Source organism: Sander lucioperca, chromosome 22 (genome assembly GCF_008315115.2).
Source record: "Sander lucioperca isolate FBNREF2018 chromosome 22, SLUC_FBN_1.2, whole genome shotgun sequence".
Classification (NCBI taxonomy): Eukaryota; Metazoa; Chordata; class Actinopteri; order Perciformes; family Percidae; genus Sander; species Sander lucioperca.
In genome coordinates, this window is record NC_050194.1 from 27,216,708 (window position 1) to 27,232,509 (window position 15,802).

Consider the following 15,802-nt stretch of genomic DNA (forward strand, 5'->3'; position numbering starts at 1 on the left):
AGACAGTAATCAGACGTTAGCGTCATGGACTCATGGCAGTGCGCTACCCCCCTGGCCCGTTATGAACGCTAATCAGCACATCTGCGTTCATCAACCACCAGAACCGGACCGTGTGGGTGTGCGCAGAGAGAGAGAGAGAGAGACACGGTGTTGTCTTGTGCGTTCTGCATGTGGTGTCTGCTGATGTGCAGGTTACCTTCCCCCCAAACACGGACACACATATATACAGATACGTCTCGCTTTATAAGATAAATAACCTGCCTATAAGTGGCACTTGTCTGCACTTGTTGTGTGGTTGTGCTTTGCATGTGTGGGATTCTGATACGTCCTTAAATTCGGGAATTGTCGTTTGTTTATTCAAAGTCAAAGACAGTCCAAAGTAGTGCAACTTTGCCCATTTTTGTGGGTCTGAGGTGTATGCCACATTTTAGCTGCCAAAGCTCCGCTGCTCTCTGTCTCTGGTCCTCAGGGTGAGAGGGGGAGTGGCCAGCAGCTAAAGCGGCAAAAGCAATGTGTGCTTCTTTAGCGATATATATTTAACGATATCTTTTGCATTTATAATCCAAACAACGTCAAACTTGGCACTGCACTTACTCGTGCCCGTAGCAAGACACATGTCAAGTTTGAAATCCATCGGACTAACGGTTCGAGAGATATTCGCATAAAACCCAGACAGACAGAAAGACGTTCCTGCAATTTATAGAGAGATAATAATATGTCCTCTCTCCGAAGCTTCGAATATTCGATGTTCATTACTCCCGAAGCTTCAAAGCTCAAAAAATGGTATTCGGACCAGCCCTAAAAGACACTATTAGTTTCAATAATATATTAGTTCCCATGGGGATTGAACTTTCATGCGGTTATGGAACAGCGTCTCCTAACCTCTGGTGAAGGCAGGCTGTGAGGATCCAGATCATTGAGGGGCTTGGTGAGGAGTTTGTCTCCCAGGATGGATCGCAGGTGTCGTGCCATTACTGCCTGCTGCTCCACGGAGCAGTGGTTCTCCAGGGACAGGATCAGAGGGAAAGGAGATGCCTGGGAGAGAGTGATGATGGTGCAAAGTCAGGGAGAAAAGGGTTTCCATAGAGCAGAAGAGGGGAAGGAAATTATCTTGTGGCCTGTCAGCAAAATTGTAAAAGTTCATATAACTCTTATACCGTACAGATTTATATAATCTTTGTCCACACAAATGAGTTAAATTAATTTAGAAAACATGTGTCTAAACTTCTAATACTCATCTGTACAGTATAACTCTGAATGTGACCATGGACCATACTCACTTTAAAAGCATATTCATTGATCGTCTCAATGACTTCGACAAAGAGCACTTTGGAGGTGAGTGTGTGACCATGATAGATGACTGGCTCTCCTTTATCTCCATCCCAACAGTCCAGCTCCACACAGCGGCAGCCATGATTCAGCGCTCTAAGAGAAAAAATTTGTTGTTTGAGTTGAGTTTGTGACTAAACTGTCCCCGCTTTCTGTTGGCGACTAGCAAAGATTACAACAACATCCAGAGACTAGCTGTCAAAATGCATCAAGGGCTAATTGGCATCTTTTACATATTTAATGAAGAATTTTTTTCTAATGCAGTATTTTTGTCTCATGTCACTCCCTCTGTGAGCCCCTTTCAACTCTCCGGTGCCCCCCCCTGGGGCGGCGCACCTCACAGTTTGAAAACCTCTGTTCTAAAAGGAGGCTTCCATATCAGATCAGACCACAACAGCTGACTTCTTGTGTATTTGTTGTAATAAGGGCTGGTTAAACAGGTCTGTGCTCGAATTCATCCTTCTTTTGTTCCTTCAAAGATACCAGATGAATTAATCAAATTAATTCAGATCTGTATTTTAAAGGGAATACCACCAATGAGACTATTTCACATCTCAATTATTGATCCCTGATTCCAGGGTGGTGCCCCGTTTTTATTGTTTGTCAATTTGGTAAAGTTATGAATACACATATTCATAACTTTATTAATATTGATAAAACATCTTTGATAATTTGCCAATAATTGAATCTGTACCCCTACCTATTCCCAAGACAGATGTCTAAGACCAGCCACCCTTCAAAGGAAACTCATTTTGGGTGCTTCTATCCACGACTGCCTTCAGTCCAGTACAATGCCTGCATTACTGCTGACGCTGCATCGATCCACCTGTCCAGTTCCACTCCCAACTCGGGGTGATGTGCTGATCCTCATCACCGCCACTTCACACTCAGCTGCAAACTGTCCCAGTGACAGACACAGACACTGGAAGTCATGGGTCAATGATCCTAAAGCCACCATACCTGATCAGCATTGCTCTTCTTCTGCTTCAACCAGAGCTTCGTTTCCAGAAACCTGGCATAAGCTTTCCCAGGTAACTGACACCCCTATAACTAAAGCAAAGCCACCGGTCTCCCACCACTGTCTGCTAGAACACAGGCACTGTTCCCAAGCTCCACAAATCATTGAAGAGGCACGGCACTCAAGGCAGCCCAACAATATGCATCTCAGGGAAAACATATTTCACCCCTAGCATCTTGCCTCTGTGGAGTTTATTTAATTGCATGAATGATCTCTCCCAGGGAAACATGAAGAAGGTATGGCTTCCTTCCTGTCCTCCAACACTGCCTCCTCCACAATGAGGCGTGTCAGTCAGGTCTAGGAGTTCCTTAAAGGAACACGGCAACTTATTGAGACTTTAGTTTATTCACCGTAACCCCCATAGTCCATACATATCCTTCTCATCTCCGTGCATGTCGTAAGTCTGTCTGACGCACCCACCGCTAGCCTAGCTTAGCACAGATCCTGGAGGTAACCGGCTCCATCTAGCCTACTGCTCCCAATAAGTGACAAAATAACACCAACATGTTCCTATTTACATGTTGTGATTTGTATAGTCACAGCGTGTACCAATAACAAGGTCACATGAGACACAGCCATGTTTTTTTTACCATGCATATTCAAATTGCATGGCAAAATTGCAAATTGAATTGACATTTGCAAATTACATTCTCATTAAAATAAAGAGACCAAAAAACTTCCATATACTGTACGAGGGTGTTCATTCCTACCGGATGTAAGGTTCTGTGCTGCTGGCCCCAGTCAGCTGGTCCTTAGTGAGGTAGGTGTTGTGGGAGGAGGAGATGAAGTAGTGTGCCAGTGGGTGTTTCATGTCTTGGTAAACCCTAGCATGTTCCGGGTTCAACACACAGTTCTCCTTAGACAGCATGTACATGGTGAAACCATTGGGGGTCATGAACTGGTTCTTCTGGGCTGTACTGGGCAAAAGGCACAAACACAAATCATTAAAGTAGGGGAATTATTATATAGCGAGCAAACTGGCATAGTCATAGTGCAGCTTGTTGTGAATTCCATTAAATATGTAACAATATTAGTGCTATCATTTGTTTGGTCATACAGCATAAAGTTGATATGATGGCATTTTTCCAATTAAAAGAGATACAAACATAGTTTGTCTTATTTTTAAAGGCAGCCGCTGATTCTTGGTGTTTAGACTAGGGGTTTCTTGGTGACCGACTAGTCGGAAATCAAATGCGTTTATAGTTGTTCCGAACAGCCACACTCTAATGCCACCCGTCATAAAGCTGGCCAATCTCTGCGTGAAGTAGGTGACAATGTCGGATGGTCATTTTCTGAAAGTTACAGAAATGATCGGACACAGCAACTCCTAATCTAACTTCCGAAATCTGAGTATACAGGACTCTTAACCTTCTTATGTGAGTTTAATTGTAGATGAAAAATAAAAGTAGGTAAAGTACCAGGGTGCAAACCAGCTGTTCCACCATTTAAAAAAAATATAAAAGAAAGAATTATGCGCAGCAGTTTCTTAACTCGACTTTTGCGGTTCACTAGACTTCACTAGACTCTTAAAGGCAAGAATTTCATTCATTTTTGATTCTGTTTTAAAATGACAAACATTATAGACAAACCATCTATCTTTTTTTGGCAACCTGACTTATTTAAATCCAATATTCCCTCTACTTTTAGCTCTATTTTGGTCTTCATTAACGCTTGAGAAAAGCTGGACAGCTGCTGGACGCTCTGTGTTGAACATAGTCGCTAACTTTGTTGGTCTCCCATTTGGTGCTGGGCGAGTCGCGTCTAATGGGTTATCAGAGCCCTTTTGCTGAACACACACCAGATAAATGTTGGTACTTAGCACCGTACCCCACTCGTTAAGTTCATAGGTGAGGATCAGGCTTTGGGCGTGGGTGAGTGAAGCATCCTCCCCCTGGTCCTTCAAGAAATCCCTCAGGTCCACAGTGGAAAGTACACAGCCATTTGCAGAGTAGCGGATAAACACCGCATCCAGCTCTGGTCTCCGTAACAACTCCCTGCAGAACACTTCGATCTCTCCGTGGTCCAGACGACCGTCGGCTGACTGGTCACATTTCTATCAGAGAAACAGAGTGAGACACACATGATCAATCTTTGTTTCATAATTTAAGCTGGTCTCAATTCATCCAACAATACAGTTATCGGAGGTCTGTCATCAGTCATGTCAAGTGAATTCATAAATCACTTTCAAATACTGATTACAAATCTAAGCAGGGACGATTCCAGGATTTTTTAGGTGTGGTGGCAGAGGGGGGCCAATTATCAGTCATGGGGGGCATCAGAATACAGCACAGAAAATCTGCGTAGAAATATAGGAAATATTGGATAGGAATAGAACAACACACACAATATAATTCTGCTAAATAAAACGAAAGTTACGAATGTAAATCTGGTTCTATGAATCCTGGATGACCGCCAGAGGCAGTGCTTAACACGGAATATATTCAGTGTTAAGCACTGCCTCTGGGTGTCAGTAAGGATGACATAGAACATCACATTCATTATTAGTTTCACTTGTTTTCATTTTAAACAAATTGTATATCCAAATACAACACACATTTTCTATAGGCTCAGTCTGCCACTTTTTAAAAAAACAATTCCAGTGCTGGTTCCATAGTATCAGAATTTTGGATAGTCATCAAGGAAACATTAATGGGTCATGTGACAAGGGCTGGGTGGAAGATTGGCAGAACAGGCAGCCAAGTGACCGTACTCTGATCCAATGAAAGTCACAATTGTCCGATTGACAGCACTCTAGCCCAATGGAATGGGGGGCAGGGTCAATCATGGTGCCATCCCCTGAATCTGAGCTATTGGGCCAATGTTTTAAAGTATGTGTTTGTGTATTCTGTTACCTGGAAGAGACTACGGGCGTACTGGTCATTCAGGTCAATGTTGATCATCTGCAGCAGTGTCTGGACTTCGTCATAGCTCATCTTATCATCGTGGTTCTGGTCGGCCCGACTCAGGTAAGCATGAATCCAGGTGACACACAAACATAGTCAAGGAAGCAGCGAGAGCAGACAATGGACAGTGTTTGACCAATTTGGAGTTTTGTAGCATAGCAGTAATACTTCATTATACTAATTCTACCTATAGATACTTTGTGTCAGTTTTGTTTTTGGGAACATTTCCTTTAATCAAAAAAGTGAAGGATGACAAAAGTACCAACATATATTTTCTTTAGATACTTGTTACACTGTTGGCATTTTGGTTTGGGACTCTTAAAAGTCTTTGCTGGGGGCTTATGGGGCCTCCAACAATAATTCTTTAAAAATGATTCCAAATGTATAAGACTTATATGTATATAACGGTATAAGATGTATGACTATTCGTGGCATTATTATCTCTGCATACACAGTGCAGACAGTTCCAACTCAATGTAACATTTCTCCACTCTTGGCTGAGATGGATGACATAGCGCTGCATAAATTAGTCAGTGGCTAGCAGACATTTAGCTAGCAGCTTTATCTCGACAAAACACTACAGTGAATTTCAGCCTGCATTCAGTTTCATAATTGTATTTAGAAGTTGTACCAGAATAGGTTAATGTGGTTTAATTTTCAAAAAAACACCATCTTTTTGTTGTACTCCACATTACTGCAGCTCCTCTTTTCACCCTGCGTGTTGAGCTCTCTGTTTTAGCTACAGAGTGAGACATCACACTTGTGTTCCATCTTTGTTGGGAGTCGCACATGTGCAGTAGATACTCACTTAGTCAGTGCTTGGGCACAGACATTAGTAACGGGGAGAGTGAAGACTAACGTGACTAGATAGAACTACGTGTGAAAGTTACGGACATGGCGGTAGTAGTTCAACCATACATGTTCGAACCAGAATCGGATCTTGAAGAAGGAGGGGAGTCTCCTGCAGAACCTGAGACTCAGAGAATTCAAATGTTTCGGCCGATGACGTAGACGGCCCTGCAGATTTTGACCAGCTCACCCGGAGACTGAAGGCAGAACACATTCAGAAACCGTATCTCACTCTAAACAGCATGGATGTTTTTTTTCCAAGTTTGTATGCGTGTGGAAGCACCAGAGACACAAAATAACAACCCGAATCCCAGAAAAAAGTATTTTTTTTCATAATATGGGCACTTTAAAAAAAACAAAAAAAAAACAGAATATTCCAATCCCAAAAAAACGAATATTCCAATCCCAAAATTGAAAATCGAATACATACCCATGGAACTAATATTTGAATATTCGGATCCAGCCCTAGTATCCACACTGACAGACTCAAAAAATCTGTCAAATCAACTATCAACTATCAATACTATTTCTATAAGATTAAAATGAAATGCAAATATTAGGCCCTTTGCACCCTTAAAGGGGCGCTAAAAAAAGTCATATAACCATTCCAATGACTCCGAAGCTGTTCAGTTAAGGTAAATTAAGCTAAAAAAAACTGCATAGTTCCCCTTTAAAATAATCTAATAACAAAAATTCCAAATGTACAGCAATTAGGATATTGGTCAAGTTTCTCCTTCTGGGTCATGTTTTCCACCCGTCCCTGCAGGGTTCGGATGCCGCGGGCCCAATGCTGAGCCTCCTCCTGGCTCTGGCAGAGGAGATCCAGGCTCTTGCGGGGCCCCTTGAAGACCACCGTCAAACACCGCTGCTCGGGTACTGAGCCGACCAACTGCCGCAATGTCTCTGACTGGCAACCCTCACGAACGCACTCCACTTCCATGACAGAGACTGAGGATGTGTGAGGGAAACAGACAGAAAGAGGACAAAATAAGTATAAGTAGGTGAAAAGTATGTAGAGCAAGTATTGCCCAATTACTATCCATCCTGCTATCAAGTGATATTCTTGACATTTTACTTACATCTTTATAAATACTATTTAAATACTATTTAAGTAGTAGTACATTTTTATTCCCAACTTGTATATACATTTTTACATTCTTTCCTTTGTATTTTTATCTTTTGAATATTTGTGCTTTCTTTTTCTTGTATATTCTGTATGTGTGCTGTGTGTCAGAGTAATTTCCCAATTTGGGATCAATAAAACTCCATCCATCCATCCATCCATCCATCCATCCATCCATCCATCCATCCATCCATCTATCTATCTATCTATCTATCCATCTATCCATCCATCCATCCATCCATCCATCCATCCATCCATCCATCCATCCATCTATCCATCTATTAGGGCTGGGCAATATGGAGAAAATCAAATATCACGATATTTTTGACCAAATACCTTGATATCGATACCGCAACGATATTGTAGTGTTGACTATTGGTGCTTTAACAAAATATTTACACAATGAGATCTTTGATAAATAATCATCAGTAATGTGGGTATAATGACTAAGTGGGTAAAGGGAAATAATAGCACAGTTACAACAGTCTGGTAAGTTCAGAAAATGACATCACTTTACTGTAATGCAGCCTTTAAAACCAGGAAAAGACAACAGTTATGCCATATTACGAAATCTAAGACGATATCTAGTCTCATATCACAATATCGATATAATATCGATATATTGCCCAGCTCTACTATCTATCTATCTATCCATCCATCCATCCATCCATCCATCCATCCATCCATCCATCCATCCATCCATCCATCCACCTATTGTATATTCACTCCAAGAGGAAGTCATGAGTGCCGTGTTGTTGTTTCACTGGTTTATTGCTCAGTTTTTCTGAGGTATTGTTTCGTATCGATCCTTAACATCTGTTATCACAATGGAAATATGCCAAAAAGAGACCACAACAACAAACATGGTAATTAAGAAGCTATTCTTCTGGGAACAACCTTTGCAAATGGCAAACTATCATTTAATTGATGTGGGGTCTGTACTATCTGGTCTGTACTATCAATAAAGAAGTAGTTACTATAGCAACACAGAATGAGACAGTGAAATTTGGATTTTGAATATGTGTAGTCCTCCATGTTTCCTTCTTCAGGAAGCTACGATACCCATTAGCAGCATTAGCAGCACCTGTGAGTTTATCATGTGACAGAGAAAACGTGAAAGGCCAAGCAGTATGTCCTGTATGTCCCTTACCGGCTAATGTATTTCAAGATGGAGCATGAATATGGAGCGTCTACCCCGGTTCATGCTAATGCATGTTGTAACATTTCAAGCCAAAAGGAATACTTGGAATTGATGGTGGAGGTAAATATTCATGAAAAAGGACAAGTTTGTGAACAGGCAACACAGATTTTGATAATTAACAACTAAACACATTACACACTGGACCTTTAAACAATAAAGAAAGTAAAATATATTTTTCTTATACATAGTTTAGTACCATTTCTTCTAGAAGAATTTAGCATTATGATCAACTGAATTATTTCCTGGACTTTGTATCACCATAGTCCCTATAAATGGATGTAGAAATGCAGGAAATGAGATTCAAATCGGAAACTTTTTCTCAGGCAGAAGACCCCGAGAACCCTGTTTTGTGACCCCCCCACTTTTCAACCCAAAGTTACACTCTTGAGCGTAATGCATGAGCGTGAGATACACTGTCACATATGCAAGTGTGGCCAGCAATGTCCATCTGTTCATCAGTAAAGTCTTTGTATGTTCCTGTGTGGTGTCATACGACTGCACTAACACCATGTGTCTTGAGTAGGCTGTTGCTCCACTCGTTGCCTGAATGCCTCACTTCAGCCGCCGAGCAATCACAGCTGAGGCTTTTGATCTTTCTCTTTGTGACATTCACTTACATTTTGTAACACACATTGACGGTCTACCCAGAGTTCCCATCTCTCATTCTCTGCATTATCAATTAACAGTACTTTAGTAATAGTAGTAAAATACAACATGAGACAAATAATAATAATATTATATATTCATTTTACTCTGTGCACAGTCTACATTCTGGCAATAAAGGCAGCGCACAACAACTCTCTTTTCTCTTTCATGCTATTATTCTATACTTAGGCCTCTGTGTAGTGTGTTTTAAGGTGGTCATTCATTCTGAGTCATTTAAACACAAAGATTTAAACACGCAAGCACACACGCACACATGCAAACACACACACACACACACACACACAACCACACGCACGCACACACACACACACACACACACAAATATGGCTCTATTCATTTATTTACTTTTGTTAGACTAATCGTGCCTATCAGGTTATAATTCCACAGACTTTCCAGTTTTCCTGGGTATCTATGTACTGCTAGTATTTGTCACACTACTTTCTACATATACATATATATATATATATATATATATATATATATATATATATATATATATATATATATAAACCAATCAAAAAAAGTTGGATTTCAGTTTGGATTTTGTGTAGTATCAAAATATACTAAGTCATGCATTACAAGGTGGCTTGTGTTAGAACAGGCTCCAAGACATGTTGGCTTTTCTTGTAAAAACCCCTGAATGCTGAAATAGCAGCTTGTACTATATTTCTGCAGGATATTGAATGTGTCTCTCTTGATTTTAATTTTCTACTCAACTTAGACACAAACAACTTCAGTGGAGAGGTAAGCTGTTTGTCACACACACAAACCAAGCACATCGCTGCGGAGGAAGGTCTGGCTAGTCCACACAGCATTCTGCAATAGGAGAAAAACACGCTCTGGTTTATTGGCATTTCTTTAAACCAATCACAATCGTCTTGGGCGGTGCTAAGCGCTGGACAGAGCCACGGTGCCTCTGCAAAATAGTCTCAGGAAGGAACTTGTTTTGGTGGAACGTGTGTACGTTCAAAAGTAGTTTTAGTCGTGCAACAGAAAACTCAGATTGGACAGATAGTCTAGCTAGCTGTCTGGATTTACCCTGCAGAGATCTGAGGAGCAGTTAACCCTAGTCCTCAGAAATCCACCGGAGGTTAGAATGCCAACACAAAGACAGAGGAAGGTGACGGACATCAGGCCAAAAATAAGGGACATCAGGCGTAATTTCCGGCGGCACCTGAACAATCCCGGAAATGAAACGTCATCGATATAGACTGGTTGCATTTAGATTGTAGATTTTGAAATTCAAACACTTTGAATATTTATTTTCTACCCATGACGTTTGAACGAATGAGTTAGAGGGCTGGGTTGTGCTAGAAAGGACCTAGATCATAATGTGTTGTCTGACCACGTCAGACGGCAAAAGTGTTTATAGTTGTTTTGGACGGCTACACTTGAAGGTAGAGTGGAAAGCTGGCCGTCACACAGAGAGGAGAGACACAATATTGTTTAAATATGGGCATAACTGTACAAATGTTCAGGCAGTTTCTCCTGGAAGGCTTTCATATAGTTTTGTAGTTGGCTGCACAGGTGAAAGGTGACAGAAATAGTTGTGTAAAGAATAAAAAAGAGAGCTAGAGAGAGAAGTTCAAACCCAGCTAAGTTTCCCACCAGTGGATGAGAATGTAGGCTTGTCAGTTTTGGAAAGTTGTTCAGTTGTTCTGACGGAGTATACTGGCACCTTTAAGGTACCTTTATGATCTTCATTTCATCCTTTTTCATACTTTCATACATCCACACCCACTCCATGCAGGGATTGGCCAGCTGTGTTGAGGAGAGAAAGAAAAGTGTGGCTGTTTGGAACAGCTTGAACACTTGAACCTTCTGACCTAAAGTAGTTTTATTCTAGCATAACCCAAGCCTAACATCACTGGAGGAGAAATAGTGAGAGAAAGGAGAACCTTTAGGGCCCTATCTTGCCCCCGGCACAGCACAAAGCCCGACGCAAGTGTCTTTGCTATTTTAAGACCGACGCAGTTATCACTTCCCCCTCCAGCAATAGCAAATGCACCTGCACCCATCTGTGGCCCATGGACGTGCTGGTCTTACATTAGTAAAATGTGCCTAGGCTCGTGCACAGCGCGCGCACACTATGCTTGTTACACACAGGGATGCACAGCAGCACACAGGGTGCAAATCCGCTTTCATAATAGCAATGCTATTAATTAAATTAAAGGTCCAAACGCGCCTGGCTTTTAAAGGGAATGGGAGATGACCCTCTGATTGGTTTATTGCATGTTACGCCCAAAACACCCCTCTGATTAATGAAGACACTAAGTACAACCCTTTAGAACCATGCGCCCGACGCACGGACCCTTTTTTCCACCGTCAAACTAGCAAAAGTGGATTTGGACACGCCCTAAACGCACCTGCACCAGGCGCTTCACGCCGTGCTCTTAGATTGTTAAAATAGGGCCCTTAGTCTCACTACGGTGCCTCTCCATGCTTGAATAAATGCATTACACAATCACAGCTGAGGCTTTTGATCTTTCTCTTTGGGACATTCACTTACAGACTCAAACTCACATTTTGTAACACACATTCACAGTCTACCCACAGTTCCCATCTCTCATTCTCTGCATTACCAACAAAGGCAGCGCACAACGACTCTCTTTTCTCTTTCATGCTATTATTCTATACGTAGGCCTCTGTGTAGTGTGTTTTTAAGGTGGTCATTCATTCTGAGTCACTTAAACACACAAAGATTTAAACACGCAAGCAGACACGCAAACACACACACACACACACACACACACACACACACACACACACACACACACACACACACACACACACACACTAATATGGCTCTATTCCTTTATTTACTTATGTTTGGCACCAAAGGCAGCACACAACTCTCTTTTCTCTTTCATGCTATTGTTCTTTAGTTGGGCCTCTGTGTAGTGTGTTTTTAAGGTGGTCATTAATTCTGAGTCACTTAAACACAAAGATTTAAACACGCATGCACATACGCAAACACACACACACAATAATATATTCATTTATTTACTTTTGTTTGACTAATCGTGCCTATCAGGTTGCAATTCCACAGACTTTCCAGTTTTTCTGGGTTTCTAGTATTTGTCACACTACTTTCTACAGTATAATGTTTCTTGTAAAAACCCCTGAATGCTGAAATAGCAGCTTGTACTGTATTTCTGCAGGATATTGAATGTGTCTGGAGACAGTGCCAATACTGACTTGACAACAAACACCCCTGACAGTGCTGCCCTGTTGATTTTAATTTTCTACTCAACTTAGACACAAACAACTTCAGTGGAGAGGTAAGCTGTTTGTCACACACACATACCAAGTAAGGTTTCCCCAAGTGTTTCCCTCACAAACAGCTGTTTGTGTGTTATTTTCAACCTGTTTGTCCGTCCGGCACACTCTGACGCTCATTTCCATATGCTTGTGTTTATATATGTAGCCTCCTTTAACAATCACATCCCACTCTAATGGATTTGAATAAACCAAATGAAACATCACTATTGACTTAAACGTCAGCTGGTGTTTGTCGATCTCTATTTGCGTGTGGTTTGGACCAGAAACTACACACAGTCTGAGAGCAAAGCCTTGTTCACTGTATTTACCTGACAATACACAGACAGTTTTCAGTATTCAGTACATACACCATGATCTCTACAACATTAATAAAAGCAGTCTGCACATTAGCTTTTGCTCTCCAAACATTTGATGTCCATCAGGCTCCAAACATTTCCACAAGCATCCCATTATACGCATAACCAGTGGTGGAAGAAGTATTCCGATCCTTTCCTTAAAGTGGCTATATGTAACTTTCAGTTTGTGTTGATTCTAGCAGCTGCTTTGGACAAAAGCTGTAGGGTCCTATCTTGCACCCGGCGCAGCACAGCGCAGCGCAAAGCCTGATGCAAGTGTCTTTGCTATTTTAAGACCGACGCAACAAAAACCTGGTCTAAAGTCAATAACGCAGCATTTCATTGTTATTTTAACAGAGCATTAGTAAAATGCTCCTAGACTTGTGCACAGCGCGCACACACTATGCTTGTTACACACACAGGGACGCACAGCAGCACACACACATGCAGAAGATTACAAATAAAAATATTACGGTGCTAATCCTCCATCATAATAGCAATGCTCCAAGGTCCAAACGCGCCTGGCTTTTAAAGGGAATGGGAGATGATCTCTGATTGGTTGATTGCATGTTACGCCCAAAACACACCTCTGATTAATGAAGACACTAAGTACAACCCTTTAGAACCATGCGCCCGGCACACGGACCCTTTTATTCGCCATCAAACTAGCAAAAGTGGATTTGGACACGCCCTAAACGCACCTGCACCAGGCGCCTCACGCCGTGCGCTTAGATCGTTAAAATAGGGCCTGTAGTGTTTTTACAAGTGGTGGGCTGATCAATCCAAATATCGATAATATCGATACCAACGTTGGTATTGATATTGATCAATACCAGTGTAATGAGATCAATACTTTAGTTTTAGTTTCTCTCCAGTATGCACTGCTGCGGTTTCATCAGAGAGGCGACCTGGCTGTCTGTCTGTGTAAGTGCCACTGCTTAAGTGGTCAAGTCCTGTCACAGCGCGGAGCAGGCACACTTTGCTCCTCTTCCCCCCTCTTGTGATTAGATGTTGTACCGTCACGTAACTCAGCGGCGCCAGGCAAACAAGCAAGCAAGCAGCCAGGCCCGGCGGCGGCCAGCAGCACAAACACACAAGCAGGACGTGTGGCTAGATTTTCAGGCCAAAAATTTGTAAAAAGGCTGTAAGATACAGTGGTAACACAACAAATGTATACATGCATATGAAAATTCTTTCCTGGGTTTTAACTTAATTAATAATCCAAAGGAAAAATCACAAAACCACTTAAAGGTCATGGAAATTCATTCAGATTTAGCAATTTGATGATGCATCCACCTTAATTATTAAAAAGTATCGGTATTGTATTGGTATCGGCGATACTGGCGCTGTATTTACTTGGTATCGGATCAATTATTCATCATTATATCAACCAAATATTGCAGTATCGCACACCACTAGTTTCTACCACACCTGCTGTTATCTTTACGGTGATGTATTGCCCACTGTAGATTACTGAGTTAGCATTACCGGGAGGTCATTTAGTTGCGATGAATTTGTTGTTTTGCTCAGACAGAAAATCATTCATTTACTATAAGAGAATAAGTTACAGATGCATTTCATGAAACCCACGGACACTTTACACAAGTAACGTTACAGGGGGACAACGGAAAAGAAAATAGTAGGCCAACACAAACACGGAGTAAAAGGAATAAAATGTCTGCACTAAATGGAAGGGGGACGTAATTTAATGTTGGCTACTGACCTACAACCACATCGCGCAGTGTAAAGTTATTTTATGAATGAAATAGACATATTACATACCTGAGGGCCAAATTGGGGTCAGTTTTGAATCATTTATAATCCCGTATTTGTCTCCATCTGTTGATATCCCAGTCGAGTGTGACTCGCGTTGTCGCATTTTGTCTTTCACTTTCCCTTAATTTCCTTCTTTCCTGTGATGGTCCTGCCCCAGTATCAGCCATAACTACAGCAGATAACTTCTAAAATAACATTAAAATACAAGTAGGCCTATATAAAGAAATCTCCTGCTACCTTTTACCTGGCTCAAAAGGCTGGATACACTAACACAGGCTTATCCGGTGGTACAAAGAAATCTGTGACCCATCAGAATGTATAACTGAGGAGATCATTAATGGGAGAGGAAAGAGTAAATAACAAAGTTCTGTGACATCATTTTGCATTAGTTATTTATTATATAAACAATTTGTTTTTTGTAAAATACTGAATGGAATTGAAGTATTAAATGAAACCCTGTGAGATTGAGAGGGGGAATTTCTTTTTGGTGGAACTGCTAAAAGATTTTATATGGGGCTCTAACCACTGGTTTAATCTTGAATAATGCATTGAATTTTAGAAGCTAATCGTGTCATTTTATGTAAAATTGTAATTTGCAAAGTGACTTAAACTGTAAAATAAATGTAGTGCAGTAAAACTGTCCCCTGAACACACTGTAAAAAAAAAAAAACGTGGTCTCTGTAGACAGCCCACGCTCCACAAACACCAACAAAAACAAACCGGCCAACCTGCACCACCAAACATAACAAACAGTGTTCCAGTGTTCCAGACAATAACCGACAAGAAGGATTTTGGGGTTGGGGGTTGGGGGGGTTAGTGCGCGGAAGCACCGAAGGGAGGGGGAGGGGACGAGATGAGGAGGAGGGAAGGGTGAGCTAGTCTTGTTTTGTTTGACAATACTTTGAACGTCAACAAGAAGTAACGTCACCCAACATCGCTTAGAGCACCTTTAATACTGGATACTGTCACCTCTGTCGCCTCCAAAGTTTTTAAAAGGTTTGCTGGTTGGACTGCTCTCAATTTATGTCCACGTGCAGGCACTAACCTGGGATTAGGGGTTTGAGACCTTACTTCATTTTAAAGGGTCACAAGACAAAAAGCTTTGGAACTACTGCACCAGACTACCCAGTCCCGTCATTGCAAACACATTGGATCTAAAATGAGTAGGATAATTTACTGGGTGCGGCTGAAAAGCTTCCACTTTCTCATATCCACATGTCAAGTCCAGTTAGGAGTTTTGAGAAGCAGGTATGGATCAAAGGAGCATTAAATACAATACATGAACCAACACATCACAGTATTCAGAAGATAGATGTTATA

General features: G+C 41.4%; 1 protein-coding gene across 3 annotated transcripts in view; it reads right to left on the reverse strand.

The window, feature by feature from the left end:
- The window catches only part of LOC116067518 (1-phosphatidylinositol 4,5-bisphosphate phosphodiesterase delta-3-A-like), a 42,402-nt gene that overhangs the window by 10,758 nt on the left and 15,842 nt on the right, over positions 1–15,802 (reverse strand). For all 3 annotated transcript variants that reach the window (XR_004896404.1, XM_031323990.2, XM_031323988.2), the window contains exons 4-9: positions 6,819–7,047; positions 5,200–5,329; positions 4,175–4,400; positions 3,058–3,259; positions 1,281–1,425; positions 883–1,035 (exon numbers count right to left, since the gene is read on the reverse strand). Coding sequence is in view for 2 of the 3 variants with exons in the window: in XM_031323990.2 (XP_031179850.1) it covers positions 883–1,035; positions 1,281–1,425; positions 3,058–3,259; positions 4,175–4,400; positions 5,200–5,329; positions 6,819–7,047 (1,085 nt within the window). In the remaining variant the exon portion in view is untranslated. The remainder of the gene's footprint in view (positions 1–882; positions 1,036–1,280; positions 1,426–3,057; positions 3,260–4,174; positions 4,401–5,199; positions 5,330–6,818; positions 7,048–15,802) is intronic.